General features: G+C 51.1%; 2 protein-coding genes across 4 annotated transcripts in view; both read left to right on the top strand.

Annotated features, from left to right (window-relative positions):
• The window catches only part of PTPRH (protein tyrosine phosphatase receptor type H), a gene marked incomplete at its 5' end in the record, with an annotated part of 39,699 nt that extends 37,048 nt beyond the window's left edge, over window positions 1-2,651 (top strand). The window contains 4 exons of the mRNA XM_084770196.1: window positions 202-324; window positions 455-615; window positions 1,742-1,877; window positions 1,967-2,651. Coding sequence (XP_084626322.1) covers window positions 202-324; window positions 455-615; window positions 1,742-1,877; window positions 1,967-2,131 — 585 coding nt within the window. The 3' untranslated portion in view covers window positions 2,132-2,651. The remainder of the gene's footprint in view (window positions 1-201; window positions 325-454; window positions 616-1,741; window positions 1,878-1,966) is intronic.
• Window positions 2,652-4,153: 1,502 nt separating this feature from the next.
• On the top strand, window positions 4,154-12,825 carry SYT5 (synaptotagmin 5). Of its 3 annotated transcripts, none has more exons than XM_084770521.1 (9): window positions 4,154-4,422; window positions 5,419-5,521; window positions 6,033-6,205; window positions 8,612-8,731; window positions 9,039-9,206; window positions 9,599-9,766; window positions 10,145-10,259; window positions 11,178-11,311; window positions 12,277-12,825. In XM_084770521.1, exons 2-9 carry the CDS (start codon window positions 5,443-5,445, stop codon window positions 12,475-12,477), a joined length of 1,158 nt encoding a protein of 385 aa, XP_084626647.1. In that variant the 5' UTR covers window positions 4,154-4,422; window positions 5,419-5,442; the 3' UTR covers window positions 12,478-12,825. The 3 variants fall into 3 exon arrangements, with proteins under 3 accessions (XP_084626647.1, XP_084626645.1, XP_084626646.1); XM_084770519.1 differs by having other exon boundaries at window positions 4,156-4,422; window positions 10,142-10,259; XM_084770520.1 differs by having other exon boundaries at window positions 4,156-4,422; window positions 5,375-5,521; window positions 10,142-10,259.
• The last annotated feature ends 5,501 nt before the right edge of the window (window positions 12,826-18,326 follow it).

Raw genomic sequence — 18,326 nt, 5'->3', positions numbered from 1 at the left:
GCACACACAAATATACACATGTGTGTGCACACACAGACACATGTACACTCAGACATACACCCATGCACATGTGTGCACATACATGCACACACACACACAGACACAGACACACACACAGACACACAGACACACACACACACACACACACACACACATACGCACTGTTCTCTGTCTTCTGACTGTCCCTGTCTCCCTGCCCAGGTAAAGTGTGAGCATTACTGGCCCCTGGATGCTCAGCCCTGCACTCACGGGCAGCTGCAGGTGACACTGATCAATGAGGAGGTGACAGAGAACTGGACAGTGAGGGATCTTCAGCTCTTGCATGTGAGTCCTCCCAACCCCCACCCTCATCTCAAGAAGTCTCCCTGCAGTGTGTCCCAGAGAAGTCCCCATAAGCACAGAAACTTCTGGAGCCTCTACACTCTCCCCCACCTCAGCCATCGCCTCCTTTCAGATGACAGAACAGCAGACTCTCTCTGTGCGCCAATTCCACTACGTGGCCTGGCCAGATCATGGAGTTCCTTACTCCCCAGACCCCCTGCTGGCTTTCCAAAAGATGCTTCGGCAATGGTTGGACCAGACCATGGATGGAGGTCCGCCCATTGTACACTGCAGGTGAGTGCCACCCTGGCAGCCTCTCCTTAGGACAGATCTGTCCCTGTCCCCAGGGACTCAGGATCCATCACACACATGTGCGTATACACACACACACACACACACACACACACACACACACACACACACAATTAAAGGTAAAATAAAATCTTTAAAAAAATGGTTTGGGAGCCAGGCGTGGTGGCACATGCCTTTAATCTCAGCATTTGGGAGGCAGAGGCAGGCGGTTCACTGTGAGTTCAAGGCCAGCCTGGTCTACAAAGCAAGTCCAGGACAGCCAAGGCTACACAGAGAGACCATGTCTTGAAAAAACAAAAAACAAAAAAACAAAACAAAACAAAAAACGATTTGGGCCTGGACATGGTAGCACACCTGTAATTCAAACATGCACTAGTGGTGGTGGTGGTGGTGGTGGTGGTAACAGAGGCAGGCCGATCTCTAAGTTCCAGGCTAGCCTGGTCTACAGAGTGAGTTCCAGGAGACAGCCGGGGCTACACAAAAAGCCCTGTTTTGAAAAACCTGAACCTTGGGCAGGCGAGGTGCACACCATTAGTCCCAGCACTTAGAAAGCAGAAGGCAGATCTCCGGGCTCCAGGCCAGCCTGGTCTATAGAGAGAGTTCCAGAACATCCAAGGGGTATATAGAGATGCTTTGCCTGAAAAACAAAATAAAAGAGCAGCAGCAGCAACAACAACAAAAACCCAAAACCAATTTGCCTAGGTGTTCTTCCTGTCAATTTCAGTTCCAGAGCTATTATTAGCTGCCTGGCATGGGACACATGACTTCCTTTCTCCAGCTTTCATTTTGCCACCTGTAAAGCGGGTGTGCTGTTACATCTTATTTTCATGCTTGGGGAGCAGTGAAAAGGTGAAACAAGTTTGAGTTCACAGCACATGGCCAAGAGATGCAGGAAACCCCAGGTCGACCAGTTGTCCCTTTTTGGTCCAGTTCTCTTGTCTATGGGGACAGAAACCCCAGGTAAAGCCACTTGCTTCACAATCCCCACTTAAACTGCATTGCTGACTGCCACACTCATTAGGTGCTGCACAACCATGCAATCTCAGCACCTAGACCTCCAGACTTTCCTCCCTCTGGAGGCTTGACCCATGACTCGTCTCTTGCTTAGTGCTGGCGTGGGCCGAACGGGCACCCTCATTGCACTGGATGTCTTGCTCCGGCAGCTGGAGTGTGAGGGGCTGGTGGGTCCCTTCAGCTTCGTGAAGAAGATGAGAGAGAGCCGCCCATTGATGGTGCAGACAGAGGTGAGGGGGTTCTACGGGGACAAGGTGAGTGAGACGGAGGGATGCAGGTCTTTTAGGAAGCATCCCTCATCCCTGTGTCCTCTCCCCAGGCCCAGTATGTCTTCCTCCACCAGTGCATCTTGAGATCCCTCCAGAAGTCAGCTCCAGCCCTCGTCCCGGAGGAGGTGACGTACGAGAATGTGGCGAGCCTCGTCTATGAGAACACGGCTGCCATCAGGGCCCGTGACTCCGAGGTCTCCGCTCCTGGGTGCTGAGCCTACACACAGAAACACTCGGGCCACATCTGGACCTGTGCTGGGAGCCCAGAGAACCTGGACCTCCAAGAGAAATGAGGGGGTGGAGTCTCAGCATCCTCCCCATCCCCATCGGAGGAGGCCACTGAAAACCCATCTCCTCTTATCCTAGGACAGGAAGGGACTGATGTGCTTCAAGTTGTGAGCCGTGCGGGAGCTGGGAGCCCGAGGAGAGAGGTGACAGATGGGCTTCCTGTTCTTTGAGTGGAGGTGGCTGTGGCCTGGGCATGCAGGGCTGCAGAGAAACAGGCCGGAACCTGGATTCAGAAGTAGGAGTCAGGGTCCGGAAGTCTGCTACCTGGGCAGCAAAGGCAGGCAGGTACCTGCCCGTGTGACCCCCCCACCCGCCACTTTACTTCAGAAACCAAGCCAGTCTCCTTTAATCTGGAGCTGAAGGGAGTCCCTCTGCTTGTGGTCTCCCTGTCCCCCATGCTGGTACATTTTCCCCCCTCTATATAATTTATTAAACTGTTCCCACTGAGGTGCCTAATGGATTTTTGTCTTTGGAGATAATACTGGGGGTAGGAGACGGGTTCCTTTAAAGATCTTAAAGACTAGCCGGGCATGGTGGCGCACACCTTTAATCCCGGCACTCGGGAGGTGGAGGCAGGCGGATTGCTGTGAGTTCGAGGCCAGCCTGGTCTACAAAGTGAGTCCAGGACAGCCAAGGCTAACACGGAGAGACTGTCTCGAAACCTTCTCCCCAAAAATCAAATCTTAAAGACTGAGCAAACACCTATGGGGGAGGAACCTTATATTATATTCCACACCCCCTAGAAAGTACAGGTAGTCCAGCCGGTAAAGGGATTGCTTTGCAAACATGGGGATCTGAGTTTGAGCCCCAGAGCCCATGTGGGAAATGGTTATGGTGGCAGAATTAGGAGGTAGAGGCAGGCACATCCCCAGGGCCTGATGGGCAGCTAGCCTAGCCTACTGGGTGTGTTCTAAATCAGTGTGAGACCATCTCTCACCAGGCGTGGTGGCGCACGCCTTTAATCCCAGCACGCGGGAGGCGGAGGCAGGCAGATCGCTGTGAGTTCGAGGCCAGCCTGGTCTACAAAGTGAGTCTAGGACAGCCAGGGCTACACAGAGAAACCTTGTTTTGAAAAACCAGAGAGAGAGAGAGAGAGAGAGAGAGAGAGAGAGAGAGAAGAGAGAGAGAGAGAATATATTTCTCAAATCAAGATGGATAAGGATACTTACTGAGATGGCTCTGCTGGAAAAGACCCTTCCTGTAAGGCCTGATGACCTGAATTCACTCCCCAGGACCCACATGGCAGAAGGAAAGTACCAACACCTTCCAATTGTCCTCTGACCCCCACACAAATAAATGTCATGTGATGTAATTTTTATTTTCTAGACAGGGTTCCTCTGTGTAACAGAACCCCTGGCTGTCCTGGATTCTCTTTGTAGAGCAGGCTGGCCTTGATCTACAGGCCAGAGATTCACCTGCCCCTGCCTCCGGAGTCCTGGGATTAAAGACATGCACCCCTACCCTTGGCCTGTAATTTAATCCTTGGTACCTGAGGGAAAACATGCAAAGTTGTCTTCTGACCTACACACACACACACACACACACACACACACACACACACACACACCACTATAAATACCAAACACACATGTGCGCACACGCATATACACAAAAGTATAGGTTCTGTGTTGGCTGCAGCCAGGAGTATATAATGCCTGAAAGCAGAGATGCTGGCTGCTCCTATTTCTTACCTCGAGAATCTTGGTAGCTGGGTCTCCAGAGAGGGTTCTTATGGGTCCTAAAGTCAAGTGTTCTGTAATCCGGTTATTAGCATTGTAAAAAGTGGTGTGTGTGTGTGTGTGTGTGTGTGTGTGTGTGTGTGTGTGTGTGTGTGTGTGTGTGTTGCGGGGGCTGGTACTCAGTGAAGATGTCCGATGACTTAGCCAGACGTCAGAGCATTCTAGGGTACTAAGATCAACGTACGTGGGCGCCATGGTGGTTCTCGGGTGTGGCGGGCCGAGGGGCGGAGCAGGGCGTTCTCCTTTCTCCGGGGCAGAACACGCACGCACACATATGCACACATACACTCACGGGCGCGCGTTTACACACACACAGGGGCGCAGGCACCGGCCTGGCTGGGCTCAGCCGCGCCCCCACCCCGCGGAGCTCGGGGATCAGCACAAGAGACAGCGCCATCCACCCACGTGCCGGGGGCGGGGTCCCGGCAGCCCTGGACTCGGCGGCGTCTCCAGGAGGGTCCGGTCTAGCCACCTAGCAGGTAGGAGCTGCCGAGACCTTCTGTCCAAGCCACATCCTCAGCTCCATTCGCAGAAGGAGCGAGGGGTGTGGGAGGGAGAGGAAGGAGTGGGTACTGGGTGGAGGGACGGCGACAAGGAATCAACTCTAAGCCGCAGGTTGTAGCCGGAATCGAAGAGATTGCAATGGGGACAGGTGTGGAGACAAAGGGAGCAGGCTGGCAGGCAGAAAGCTGAGAGACCAAGAGAAACAGAGGCCTGACAACAGAGGGCAGCAGAGACACGGACGAGAGAGACAGAAAGATGTGTGGGACAGACCAGAGAAGATGTCCGTCTAGGGTTGAGAGAGGAGACCAAGGCGGTCACGAGAACAGGTGTGAAGACAGAGTCAGGATGCTTGAGAGAGACTCAGGAGCAAGAGGATGTGGGGGCCCAAGGCGAGGTGCTGGGGCAGGGGTCTCACTTCACCAGCAAGGGTGGTAGCGCAATGGGTCTGATGCGGAGGGAGGGGCCGTTTTGTGGATGCACGCAGATCACAGGCCGCCCTCAAGCACCCTGGCTGGGTCTCGGAATCCCAGTCCTGTGTCCCAAGCACCCATGCACCGGCACCGCCCGGACTTCGTGTCTGTGCGTCAGTCCCTCCCGTTGTCTTGGCAACAGGCTCGTTGCCCAGCAACCAGTCTTGCAATCACCTTGCCTGGAGCCTGGCGGTAGCTCTGGGCAACAGTGGTCTCCTGGTTCCCACGCCTGCCTTCACCCACTTCCGGTTCAAGCCTTTGGGAAGGGCGAGGAAGAGGTAGACGAGGATGGTTGGGGTTGCTTACAGAGAGGGAGTGTCTCTTTGTGATGGGATTGGTCCTCCCAAAACCTGCTCTCAGCTTGGGGAGGTTGAAATTAACTCCCAGCATGCACCAAAAGTCAATGGGATTTGGGGTTTCTTGGACGCATGGAAAACTCACAGGATGCTTGGGGTAGGAGTGGGGTGGGGTGGGGTATAGGGTACTTGGGTACCTCTGCAGGAAGCACCACAGGACCCCGACGCCATGTTTCCTGAACCCTCGACCCCGGGGTCTCCAGCACCTGAGACACCTCCAGACTCCAGCCGCATCAGGCAGAGCGCAGGTGAGGAAGCCCTGGGCTCGCCCTCAAGGAAAGCCTCTCTGGCTCCCCAGGGGCGGGACACAGATGCAGACTCCGGTGGGTGGGATGGAAAATCCGGCAGGGATTGTGGGTCGGTGTCCCAGCCTCGAACCTGAAATACTGAATCAGAGAGACAGAGGAAAACCAGAAGTGGATCAAGGGTGTGGCGTGGAATGGGATCATAAGTGAGGGACCGGAACGGGAAGCCCAGGAGTGAGCAAAACTTCTTATCAAAGAAACAGGGGGTTGAGCAGAAATTTAAAATGGGTGCAGAGACACCAGGGTTATAAGAAAACAAACCACGTCAGTTTGCATTAGGGCATCAACTGAGCTTTAAAGGTGAGTATGGTTGGAAAGAAACATGGAATTAAAGTGGAGTCGAATTGGCTGGAGAGAAAACCAGACTAAAACTCAAGCTGCCGTATCAGTCAATACTTGGTTAGCCAGCCAACCTCCCAGAGCCTTGACACCTCTTCTATCCATCCTTCTGCAGTGCCCGCCTGGGTCCTGGCCACCATCGTGCTGGGCTCATGCTTCGTGGTCTTCAGCAGCTGTTTCTGTCTGTACCGGAAGCGCTGGCGGAGACGGATGGGCAAGAAGAGCCAGGCCCAAACCCAAGTCCATTTTCAGGAAGTGAAGGAGCTGGGCCGGAGTTACATAGATAAGGTGTGACACGGCCCAGCCTCTCAGCCCTTGCCTTTGCACACGGACCCCCACCCCGCCCCCTTCAAAAACTCAGCTACCCTTTGTCCTTGGTCATTGTATTTATTTATTTATTTATTTATTTATGTTTTTTGGGGGACAGAGTCTCTCTGTGTAGCCTTGGCTGTCCTGGACTCACTTTGTAGACCAGGCTGGCCTCGAACTCACAGAGACCCGCCTGCCTCTGCCTCCCAAGTGCTGGGATTACAGGTGTGGGCAACCTCAGATGGTATCCCTTCACTTCTTAATCCCTCTCTAGCCACTGGACTCTGGGGGATCAGAGCTAGCAACTCTCCACAAGAACTCTCCTGAATATGATGACGCTCATGTGCAGTCCTCGTACTTGAGGAGGCTGAGGCAGTAGGATAGCTGTGAGTTCAAGGTCAGCCAGAGCTATGTGGAGTCCGCAATGCCGGCCTGAGCTATTAAGTAGGACTTTTTCTCACTCAAAACAAAACATCAGGGCTGAGAAGCTGTCTCAGTGTTAAGAGCACATGTTGCTCTTGCAGAGGACATGGGTTTGGTTCCCGGCGCCTACATGGTGGCTCAAAACCATCTGTAACATTTCAGTGAGAGATCCTGTCTCAAAAAACACAGTGGAGAATATGATAGTGAAGACACCCAAAGTTGACCTTCAGCTGCCACAGCCACAGGAATAGAGTGAATATACCAATATACCAGGCATTCATGACAACACACACACACACACACACACACACACACACACACACACACAGAGTCCTATCTACCTCCGTTCTGGAGAAATCACTCCAGCATATATGTCCATGGATGGACACCCCCCCCACGGGGGGGGGGGAGAGAGAGAGAGAGAGAGAGAGAGAGAGACAGACAGACAGACAGACAGACAGAGACAGAGACACAGACACACAGAGAGAGAGAGAGAGAGAGAGAGAGAGAGAGAGAGAGAGAGAGAGAGACACTTAGATGGATCTTTCAAGTGTAAAAGACTATGTGGTCACTTTAGCAGCACATATACTAAAATTGGAAGAATAGAAAGAAGAGTAAAAGGCTCGGGGGCATGGAGAGATGCCTCGGTAGTTAGGAGCACTTGTTCCTCTTCCAGAGGATGGAGCTCTGTTCCCAGCACCTATGTAGGGTGGCTCACAAACACCTGTAACTCCATCTCTAGGGTATCCAGTGCCTCGGGCCCCTATGGACACCAGCACGCACATGCACATATACACATGAAGACATATACCTACACACAATTTAAGGTATAAAAAAATAAGTATCAAGCCAGGCATGGCGGCGCATGCCTATAATCCCAGCACTCAGGGAGGCAGAGGCAGGAGGATCTCTGTGAATTTCTGGCCCAGCCTGGTCTACAAAGCGAGTCCAGGACAGCCAAGGTTTACACAGAGAAACCCTGAAAAAAAGTACTAAAAAATTAAAGACTATGTTGCAAGGCAGAGGCAGGTAGATCGCTGTGAGTTTGAGGCCAGCCTGGTCTACAAAGCGAGTCTAGGATAGTCAAGGCTATACAGAGAGACCCTGTCTCGAAAAACAAAACAAAACAAAACAAAAATTAAAGATTATGGTATAATCTAAACATTAGGGCTCTTAGCACAGAGTAGAATGCAGGCCAGGCAGTCTTGGGTTTCCAAGCCTGAGGAGCGCTTTTCACCTGTGAAAACTACACTTTTGTTCTCTGAGCCTCAAGTTCATGGTGATTGACAAATATTTCCCCTCCTTTTTCAACAAATAGCTGTTATTATCATTATTACTTATAAGGATTCCTTTTGGGGGTCCAGGAACCCAGCTTCCATTCCTATTCCTTAAGTCAGTGATTTCAAAGGCCGTCTTGTGTCGGAATCACCTCCATCTTTGTTGAAATGTAAATTCTGGGTGTAAGGTCACACAGACCTAGTGAATCAGAACCCCTAATAAAGCAACCTCAGTATTTTGCCAGTTATCTCTGGTGGAGATTAGATTCACACTGGGCTTTGAGAATGTATGGCCTACATTCTCAAAAAAAATTTTTTTTCTATGTTAAATGCGGAGCATATAGTAAATATACCATTTCTCCTGTACATTTTCCTGTGGCAATATCAGTGGTAATTTGTACTGTTACCCCCGTTCGTTCATTACTATGTGGAGGAATGAACAATCTCGGGGCTGTGTTTCCCTATATCTGTTTCCTGTCCATAGCAGACATCACTAATCAAATGCTGACAAATATATTTCCTTTATGTTAATGTCTCATTGCAGACATTACTAGTCAAACCCTGTTTAGACAAACAATCATTGATGTCTTGAGGGTGGGGTCTATGAGACTCTTGAGGCTTCAAATCCTGGAGGGTATTAGTGGTTTCAGAGGCAGATTCCACCTCCTTGTCCCTGGCTTTCTAGGTTCAGCCTGAAATAGAGGAGCTGGATCCTTCACCGTCCATGCCAGGACAGCAGGTATCAGACAAGCACCAGCTAGGACGACTCGAGTATTCACTGGATTATGACTTCCAGACTGGTCAGGTGGGTGTGAAGGGGGGAGGTTGAATGCTTTGGGGGGGGGTCTCAGGTGCTCCAGCCATCCCCCTCTTTTTTTGTTTTTTTGAGACAGGGTTTCCTCTGTGTAGCCTTGGCTGTCCTGGACTCACTTTGTAGACCAGGCTGGCCTCAAACTCACAGCGATCTGCCTGCCTCTGCCTCCCGAGTGCTGGGATTAAAGGAGTGTGCCACCTCCCCCCCCTCCCCCCCACGGCTCTCCTCCCTTCTTAATGGAGACCCTGGGAGGGAGGCTGAAACTAGGGTCCTCACGCTGTGTCTGGGTTAACCGTAGCTCCTTGTGGGCATCTTGCAAGCCGAGGGACTGGCGGCTTTGGACCTGGGCGGTTCCTCGGACCCCTACGTTAGTGTCTATCTGCTGCCAGACAAGCGGAGGCGACACGAGACCAAGGTGCATCGGCAGACCCTGAACCCACACTTTGGGGAGACATTTGCCTTCAAGGTGAGTTCCTGTCACCCCCATTGGTCCTCAGCCTACCTCTAGTCCCTGGACAGGTAAGGAATGACCCCTTCCGCTTTTCCTGGAAGAAGACGCAGATCAGGCGGGTGCTGCCAGCTTGTGTATATGGGAGATGGGAAACTATTGCTTAAGGCCTGGAGTTCTGTCTGGGAGCATTGTCAATCATAGCCTGGGGTATCCATTGCTTTGGTCCTTGTATGCACCTCACCTCTTTGTGTTTTGTTAACACATGAGTTTCCTTCTATGGGTCCGTGTATTTATTGGGGTCTCTGGAACCTCACTGCCCCAGTCTACTTCCACCTGAATAGGCTGCCGCCTCCTCACCGCCCCCCTCCCCCCCCACTTCCTCTCTGACTTGTATTCCCTTTCACCAGGTCCCATACGTGGAACTCGGAGGCAGAGTGCTGGTCATGGCGGTGTATGACTTCGACCGCTTCTCCCGCAACGATGCCATCGGGGAGGTGCGGGTGCCCATGAGTTCAGTGAACCTGGGGCGGCCAGTACAGGCCTGGCGAGAGCTGCAGGTGGCTCCCAAAGAGGAGGTGAGCATGTGTGTGGGGGGGGGCTTTCCATCCCTGCTCTCTGGACCAGTCAGATCCCTTAGTTTGCCTTCCTTAAAGTCTGCAAGCCACCCCCCACTTTTTTTTTTTTGTACAGACGCCAGGAGGTGAGCTGGCTGGCTCCTTGGTGCTTAACTCTGGACCATTCCAGGGTGTAGGCCATTAATGCCAGCACTTGGGAGGCAGAGGCAGGTTGTGAGTTCGAGGCCAGCCTGGTCTACAAAGTGAGTCCAGGACAGCCAAGGCTAACACAGAGAAACCCTGTCTGGAACAAACAAACTAAACCAAACCAAACAAAGGGAGTGGGCAAGAAGCAACAGGGCCGACTTAGGTGATCGGCTCCATTTCCCCTTTTAGCAGGAAAAACTGGGGGACATCTGCTTCTCTCTCCGCTACGTCCCCACGGCTGGAAAACTCACCGTCATTGTCCTGGAAGCTAAAAACCTGAAGAAGATGGATGTAGGAGGCCTCTCAGGTGTGTGAGAAGCAAAAGACATGCAGGTGTGTGTGTGTGTGTGTGTGTGTGTGTGTGTGTGTGTGTGTGAGTGTGTGAGTGTGTGTGTGTGTGTGAGTGTGTGTGTGAGTGTGTGTGTGTGTGTGTGAGTGTGTGAGTGTGTGAGTGTGTGTGTGAGTGTGTGTGTGAGTGTGTGTGTGTGTGTGTGTGTGTGTGTGTGTGTGTGAGAGAGAGAGAGAGAGAGAGAGAGAGAGAGAGAGAGGAGAGGAGATTTTACTGCTGTGAAAAAGACTATGGTAGAAAGAAACTCGGGGAGGAAAAGAATTCCTCTTACAACTCTTAACGTCACAATTCCATCATTGAAAGAAGTCAGGGCTGGAGCTCAAACAAGGCAAGGAACCTGGAGGCAGGAGCTGATGCCGAGAGGCAGGGAGAAGAACTGCTTTCTGGGTTGCTCCCCATGGCTTGCCTAGCCTGCTTCTTATGTCAGCTAGGACCGTTTGCCAGGGCTTGACACCACCCACAGGAAGCAGGGTCTCCCACAGCCATCCCTAATGAAGAAAATGCCCCATACCCGTACTCATGCCTACAGGCCGATACTATGGAGGCATTGTCTCACTTGTGGGACTCACTTCGCAGATAACTCTAGCTTGTGTCAAGTTGACCCTCCACCCCCCCCCCAAAAAAAAAAGAAGAAGAAGAAATTAGGACAGGGAGTGTATTTTGCCTAAGGATTCTGACAGCTTCCTTTAGGGGACTGCAGAACTCCATACTCCTATAAGATAATACAGATCTGATTTTTTATCCAGAAAAGGGGACCTGAGTCGGGTGCATGGGTGACTCTAAGGAGGTCCGAAGGAGAACCCCCATTGCTTCCACACAACCTGATCCCCAAGAGCCCAGGAGTGGGGTGTTAAAAGAAGCCTCCCCTCTGCTCAGATCCCTATGTCAAGGTGCACCTGCTCCAGGGGGGCAAAAAGGTTCGGAAGAAGAAAACCACCATTAAGAAGAACACCCTGAACCCCTATTACAACGAGGCCTTCAGCTTCGAGGTGCCCTGCGACCAAGTGCAGGTGAGTGCAGCCACGCATGCCTCGGCTTCCACCAGGAAGCCCCAGAGATGGCGAGGGCCAAGGGGAAGGAGCCTGGGTGTCACGCTAGAGGTCAGATCCTAAAGCCTTGACGTTGCATTGTCTATCCCTGTCTCTTCGGGAGCCCTGGCCCTAGAACCAGGCTGTGAGTGTGTTTTCCCCTAAGGAAGACTTGTATGTGTAGAGAGAATGGCTGTCCCCAGCAAGCCCTGCCTCCCACAAGCCCACACCTTCCAAGTCCTATAGGGGAAAAAAAAAAGCCTTTCTGTGCTCTTTAGACGCAGGGCTGGCCAGGTTATGGCTTGCCCACGGCACCCACATCAAGGATGTGCATGTTTGCCCTTCTCCCAAGCCCCGATCTCTAAGAAGGCTCCTACTAACCTCTAAAAAATAGATTCTGAGGGTTCGTCTTGTAGAAGTTTGTTTTCAGCGGGGGTGGGGATGGGGTGGGGGGTGGGGGGGTGGGGGGGTGGGGGGATAGGGTGGGGGGGTAGGGTGGGGGGGTGGGGTGGGAGGGTGAGGTGGGGGGGTGGGGGGGTGTTACGGTGCATGCCTTTAATCCCAGTATCCCGTAAGTCAGCGGCAATTGATCTCTGTGAGTTTTAAGGCCAGCCTGCTCTATATAGCAAGCTCCAGGCTAGGCAGGGCTACATAACAAGACCCTGTCTAAAGCAGAAAAAAAAAAAAAAAAAAAAAAAAAAAAAAAGGAAGAATTTCTCCTTTTAAGGAACACAAACTCCAGGGTACCTTTTTGTCCTTTCCAACTGCCACCCATCTCTGCCTCAAGCTCTGGATATCCTGGACTCGTATTGTAGACCAGGCTGGCCATGAACTCACATCGACCCATCTGCTGCCTCTGCTTCCCAACTGCTGGCCTTAAAAGCGTGCGCCACCATGCCAGGCTCTTCTTTGCCTTCATATCTCCTCTTTCTCCCTGCCCGCTACAGAAAGTCCACGTGGAGCTGACTGTTTTGGACTATGACAAACTGGGCAAGAATGAGGCCATCGGGAGAGTGGCGGTGGGCACCGCAGTCGGTGGGGCCGGCCTACGGCACTGGGCTGACATGTTGGCCAACCCGAGGCGGCCCATTGCCCAGTGGCACTCTCTGCGGCCCCCTGACCGAGCCAGGCCAATGCCTGCGCCCTGATCCCCATCAGGCAAGCACCTGACTCTGGATCTCTTGCTTCCAGCCCCTTACTCCTCTTCTCCCCCTTATACACCCGCCCCCTACTCCCCAAACATTGCACTCATCCCCTCCCCCACACTGGAAATGCTTCCAATTTTTGGCACCGCCCCCATACCCGGAAACCACAGCGACCGACCCTGCGGGGGAGGTGGGAACGTCCAGCATCCCCTGCCCCAGGGTCCTACCCTCTGCTCTGACAATCAGCTGTGAAGCCCTGTTATCTCAATTTCTCCCAATCTCTTAGCTCCTTCCACACCTGCTTGACCCTTGTGCTGCTTCTGGGGCCAAATAAATACTCAATGGCTTGGAGGCCTGGCCCCAGTGCTCCTTGAGGTAGGGGTGGGGGGTTGCGGGTGGGGGGTGGGGGATGGTTGTGGGGAACAGGACACTGTGCCTGGAACCAAGAATGAAGCTCATCTCCAGGCCCAAAGGGATACCAGGACAGAGATAACAGTAAACACCCTTGGGGGCTGGAGAGATGGCTCAGAGGTTAAGAGCACTGGCTGTCCTTAGTTCAATTCCCAGCAACCACATGGTGGCTCACCGCCATCCATAATGAGATCGGGTGCCCTCTTCTGGTATGCAGGTACACGTGCAGCCAGAACATTGTATGCTTAATAAATAAATAAATCTTTAAAAAAAACAAAAAAACAGTAAACACCCTGGAAATTCACCCAGGGAACCCACTCACCTACCACTAACTCATTTGTACACTCAGCCGTTCTTTCCCTGAACCTTGGTTTCCTCACAAGAAAACAAGCAAACAAAAGCAACAACAGAAATGTGTGATAGCAATATATGCCTGGTATGTGCCTGCTGTGAGGAGCGAGGGAGAGTTCCCTTACCCGTGAATGAGTTTGTGGGCTCGCCAGCCAGGTGAGCCATGTTCCCAATCCCCTCACTGGGGGACTCTAGGCAGGAACTCTAGCACTGAGCCACGCCCCCAACATCTCACTGGGGGACTCTAGGCAGGGGCTCTAGCACTGAGTCACGCCCCCAGCCCCTCACTGGGGGATTCTAGGCAGGGGCTCTACCACTGAGTCACACCCCCAGCCCCTCACTGGGGGATTCTAGGCAGGAACTCTAGCACTGAGCCACACCCCAGCCCCTCACTGGGGGATTCTAGGCAGGGGCTCTAGCACTGAGCCACACCCCAGCCCCTCACTGGGGGATTCTAGGCAGGGGCTCTACCACTGAGCCACACCCTCAACCCCTCACTGGGGGATTCTAGGCAGGGGCTCTAGCACTGAGCCACACCCCAGCCCCTCACTGGGGGATTCTAGGCAGGGGCTCTACCACTGAGCCACACCCCAGCCCTTCACTGGGGGATTCTAGGCAGGGGCTCTACCACTGAGCCACACCCCAGCCCCTCACTGGGGGATTCTAGGCAGGGGCTCTACCACTGAGCCACACCCCCAGCCCTTCACTGGGGGATTCTAGGCAGGGGCTCTACCACTGAGCCACACCCCCAGCCCCTCACTGGGGGATTCTAGGCAGGGGCTCTACCACTGAGCCACACCCCAGCCCCTCACTGGGGGATTCTAGGCAGGGGCTCTACCACTGAGCCACACCCCAGCCCCTCACTGGGGGAATCTAGGGAATCACTCTACCACTGATCCTCACCCTTAGCTCTCTTTTTTACCTAAGTTGCCCAGCCTCACCTCAAACCCATTCTATAGCCTAGGCATGCATTAAATGTGGCATCCCCCTGCCTCATTCTCCCTAGTATCACAGGCCTGCAACACCAGGCCCCTGTGCACATAGATTTTCATGCTCATTGTGCGCTCTCCCCGCTCCTCGTTTCTTCCCTTTTCGCTTTCTCATCTTTACTTCCGTCTTATCTACCCTGACGTCTTCTGCGCAGAGCCTCTGCCTGAAGTGTGGAGCAAGACTAGACGCAAGCCCACACCTTACTCCGCCGTGACTTACTCTTACCAAGGAAACAAAGAAGATAGGTTTCCAACTGAAATTTTAGAAAGTCCGTGACTATACCACCCTGAAATATTCAGAGGATCTACGGCCATACCATGTTCAAGGTGCCTGATCATATCTGTGGAAGGGCAGTTGTTTGAGGAAAAGCCAGTGGTACCATTTCCCCCTCTGTATTCTTTAAAAAAAAAAATATATATATATATATATATATTATATATATATATATATTATGTATACATTGCTCTGCTCATATATACACCTGCATGCCAGAAGAGGGCATCAGATCCCATTATAGATGGTTTTGAGCCACCATGTGGTTGCTGGGAATTGAACTCAGGACCTCTGGAAGAACAGTCAGTGCTCTTAACCTCTGAGCCATCTCTCCAGCCTTCCCCCTCCCCCCACCCTGTCTCCTAACCCATGTTGCTTCCTATCACCTTTCCCCTGACAGGATTTGGCAGGGTAGACAAAGTCTGTGCTGTTTGGGAAGGGAGTCTTCTGAACAGCAGGTTAGGAAGGAAATGGGGAATGAAGTATCCTTGGATACTAGGAAAAGAGTATAAATTTGTCCCCTGAGCTTCCTGGCAGCCAGTCAGCAAGGAAATTAGATCAGCGACATGGGTTATGGTGGTCGTGGGATTTAAGATGTTTCCATAAAAATCTCTGGGCGTGGTGGCAGAGACACGTGGATCTTTGTGAGTTGGAGGCCAGTCTGTTCTACAGAGTGAGTTCTAGGATAATCAGGGCTGTTATACAGAAAAACCCTGTCTTGAAAAAAAAACAAACAAACAAAAAACAAGAAAAAAAGAAAAAGAAAAAAGAGAAAGAAAAAAATTCTACCAAGAAGAGACTTGATTCCCTATGAGCATATACAGGGGGAGGAGGTCCCCCTCAGTCACAGTCATAGGGGAGGGGAATAAGGGGGAAATGGGAGGGAGGGAGGAATGGAAGGATATAAGGAAAGGGATAACAATTGAGATATAATATAAATAAATTAATAAAATATATTTTAAAAAGTTCTACAAGATAATATCACTTGTTTCTCTGATGTGACTGTGTTGCTCTTACCAAGACAGTATTATCTACCTATAATTAAATAAATAAGCCTCATGATCAATACAATCTTTATTTTTATTGACAAATGAAGAGAATTTGCTTAGAGTCACATAGCCCATAAGTTTGACTTTAAGTCCTGGTACTTGAACCTGTTATGGTGTATTTCCCATCCCTGTGTTTGTGCACCAGCCCTGTGTATGCCTGACACCCACTGAGGTCAAAAGACAGCTTTGAACCCCCTGGGGCTAGAATAAGTAGAGCATCGTGAGCCACTCTGTGGATGCTGGGAGCCAAAACCTAGGTCCTCTGCAAGAGCAACAAGTGCCCTTAATTGCAGAGCCAACTCTCTCTACTCCCCAAACCTTTATGACTTAGGTTAACTTTTCAGGGTCACTGGTCTTTTCATCTCAACAAGAATCCAGACCGATAAAAAGAAAACCATTACAGGGCTAAAGTGATGGCTCAGCAGTTAAGAGCACTGACTGCTCTTCCAGAGGTCCTGAGTTCAATTCCCAGCAACCACATGGTGGCTCACAACCATCTATACTGAGATCTAGTGCCCTCTTCTGGCCTGCAGGTGTACATGCAGGCAGAGCACTGTATACATAATAATAAATAAATAAACCTTAAAAAAAAAAAAAAAGACAGGCATGGCCAAAAGCGTCAGTAACACTACCATCAAGGAGCAGAGATTCACAGATGCAGGGAGCAGCCCAACAGAGGTGATAGGCTTCCAGTCTATTGAGAGATTCCATCAGGAAACCAGACAGGCAGGCGTAGAGGAGGACACCAGACATCAATACCGCCCACCCCTGTCCCCACTCCCTTCCCTGCCTCTGGCCTTTGCATTTCTGTGGGCACAAGCACCCACACGTGTGTGTGCACACATGTGTACAATACAAAACACACACAAAGGAGTGAGGCATTATGTTTCATCATCAGCCTGGAATGACATATTATAAATTATAATTTGTTGATAGTATAACATATACTTCTTTAATTTTTTTAATGTTTAATTTTTGAAGATTTACTTACTCATTTATTATGTATACAGTGTTCTGCCTGCATGTACATCTGCAAGCCAGAAGAGGGCACTAGATCTCAGTATAGATGGTTGTGAGCCACCATGTGGTTGCTGGGAATTGAACTCAGGACCTCTGGAGGAGCAGCCAGTGCTCTTAACCTCTGAGCCATCTCTCCAGCCCCCATATACTTCTTTTTAAAGGGTACTTTTCTTTTTATTTTATGTGTATGAGTGTTTTGCCTGCACGTATGCCGTCAGCATGTATACCTGTGCGCCACCTCTATGTGTGTCTTCAGAGGCCAGAAGAAGACATCATATTTCCTGGAACTGGAGTTACATACCGAGGGTTATAAGCCGGCTGCCATGTGCGTGTTGGGATCCGAACCCAGGCCCACTGGAAGAGCAGCCAGTGTTCTTGACTGCTGAGCCATCTTTCCGGCCCCTCTCTATATAACCAAGCTTGAACTGTTAACCATACTTTCCTCCCCCCTGTCCCCCCCACCCCCCAGTAATTGATTATAGCCTGTGCGCTGTCACATCTGATTTTATGTGGCGCTGGGGATGGAACACAGTGCTTCAAGCATGCTTATCAAGAGCTCTGCCAAAACTAATGCCAGCCCCGAAGCTATTATCTTTGTAGCTAAAACCACCTCATTTGATTTTTCCTTCGTTCTAGTAAATTCTGTTAATTGCTTTGGGTCTGAGAGACCAATGTTAGGTATCTCCCAGGAACGAGAGATTAAAGAATATTTTTTATATTTAAAATTTTTTTATCCTTTATTTGTGCGAACGTGTGTGCCCATGTGCCATGTGTTTGTGAGTGCTCAAAGAGGTGAGAAGAAGATGTCACATCCCCACCCCCTGGAGCTGGAAATACAGGCAGGTCTGATCCTCCTGAGGTGGATGCTGAGAGCTGAACTCTGCAGCCTTCTAGAAGAGCATCAAGTGCCCTTAACTAGCTCCTGGAAGGAGGGCTGTTACTGTTGTTGTTGGTTTTGTTTTTGCTTTTATACAGAGCCCTTCTGTGTGGCCTTTGCTGGCCTGGAATAAGATATACAGACCAGGCTGGCCTTGAAGCACTGATCCTCCTGCCTCTGCCTTCAGAATGCTGGGATTACAGATCTGCGCCACGGTGCCCACTAAGGCTTTATTATTGAGAAATGAACTGTGAGAAGCAGCCTCATCTCTTATTTTTTTGAACATCTACTGAGCAGGGCCCTGTTTTCCACCTGGTGAGGCCTGTATTCATGCAGAGCCCAGGCGTGAAAGAAACAAAATCAAAAATAAAACCAAAACAAAACAGAGGTCTGAAGGCTTGAGTCTGGGCTCTCCGCTATAATTTGGATTCACAGAGATTTCATTCGAAGCCAGGAGGGGTGGCTCACAACCCTTAAACCCAGAACTCCGGAGACAGAGACAGGAGGATTGCTGTGAGTTTGGAGTAGCTCTCGAATACAGAGGGACCCTGTCTCAGAAAGAGGAGGAAGAGGAGGAGGAGGAGGAGGAAGAAGAGGGAGAAGAGGACGAGGAGGAGGAAGAAACAAAGAGAAATAACAGGAAAACGAAAAAGATTTCGCTCAATTCTGATTTAATTTGAAGCAGCAACCTAGGTCCTCAGCTTCCTAGAAATCTGGGCAAATCTAGATACCCTTCTCTGACCGCGCGCCGTCGTTATGACAACCGAGTCTGGCGTCCTGTTCCGGACCGCGCCGCAGCCATCCACCGGCGTTTCTATTGGTCAAAAGTTCGCAATGGGCGGTACCCTTTTACGTTCATTGGTTAGTTGATAGCAATGATG

This window comes from Acomys minous (assembly GCF_964271855.1).
Source record: "Acomys minous genome assembly, chromosome: 20".
NCBI classification, from domain to species: Eukaryota; Metazoa; Chordata; class Mammalia; order Rodentia; family Muridae; genus Acomys; species Acomys minous.
This window is presented reverse-complemented; position numbering and strand designations above follow the sequence as displayed.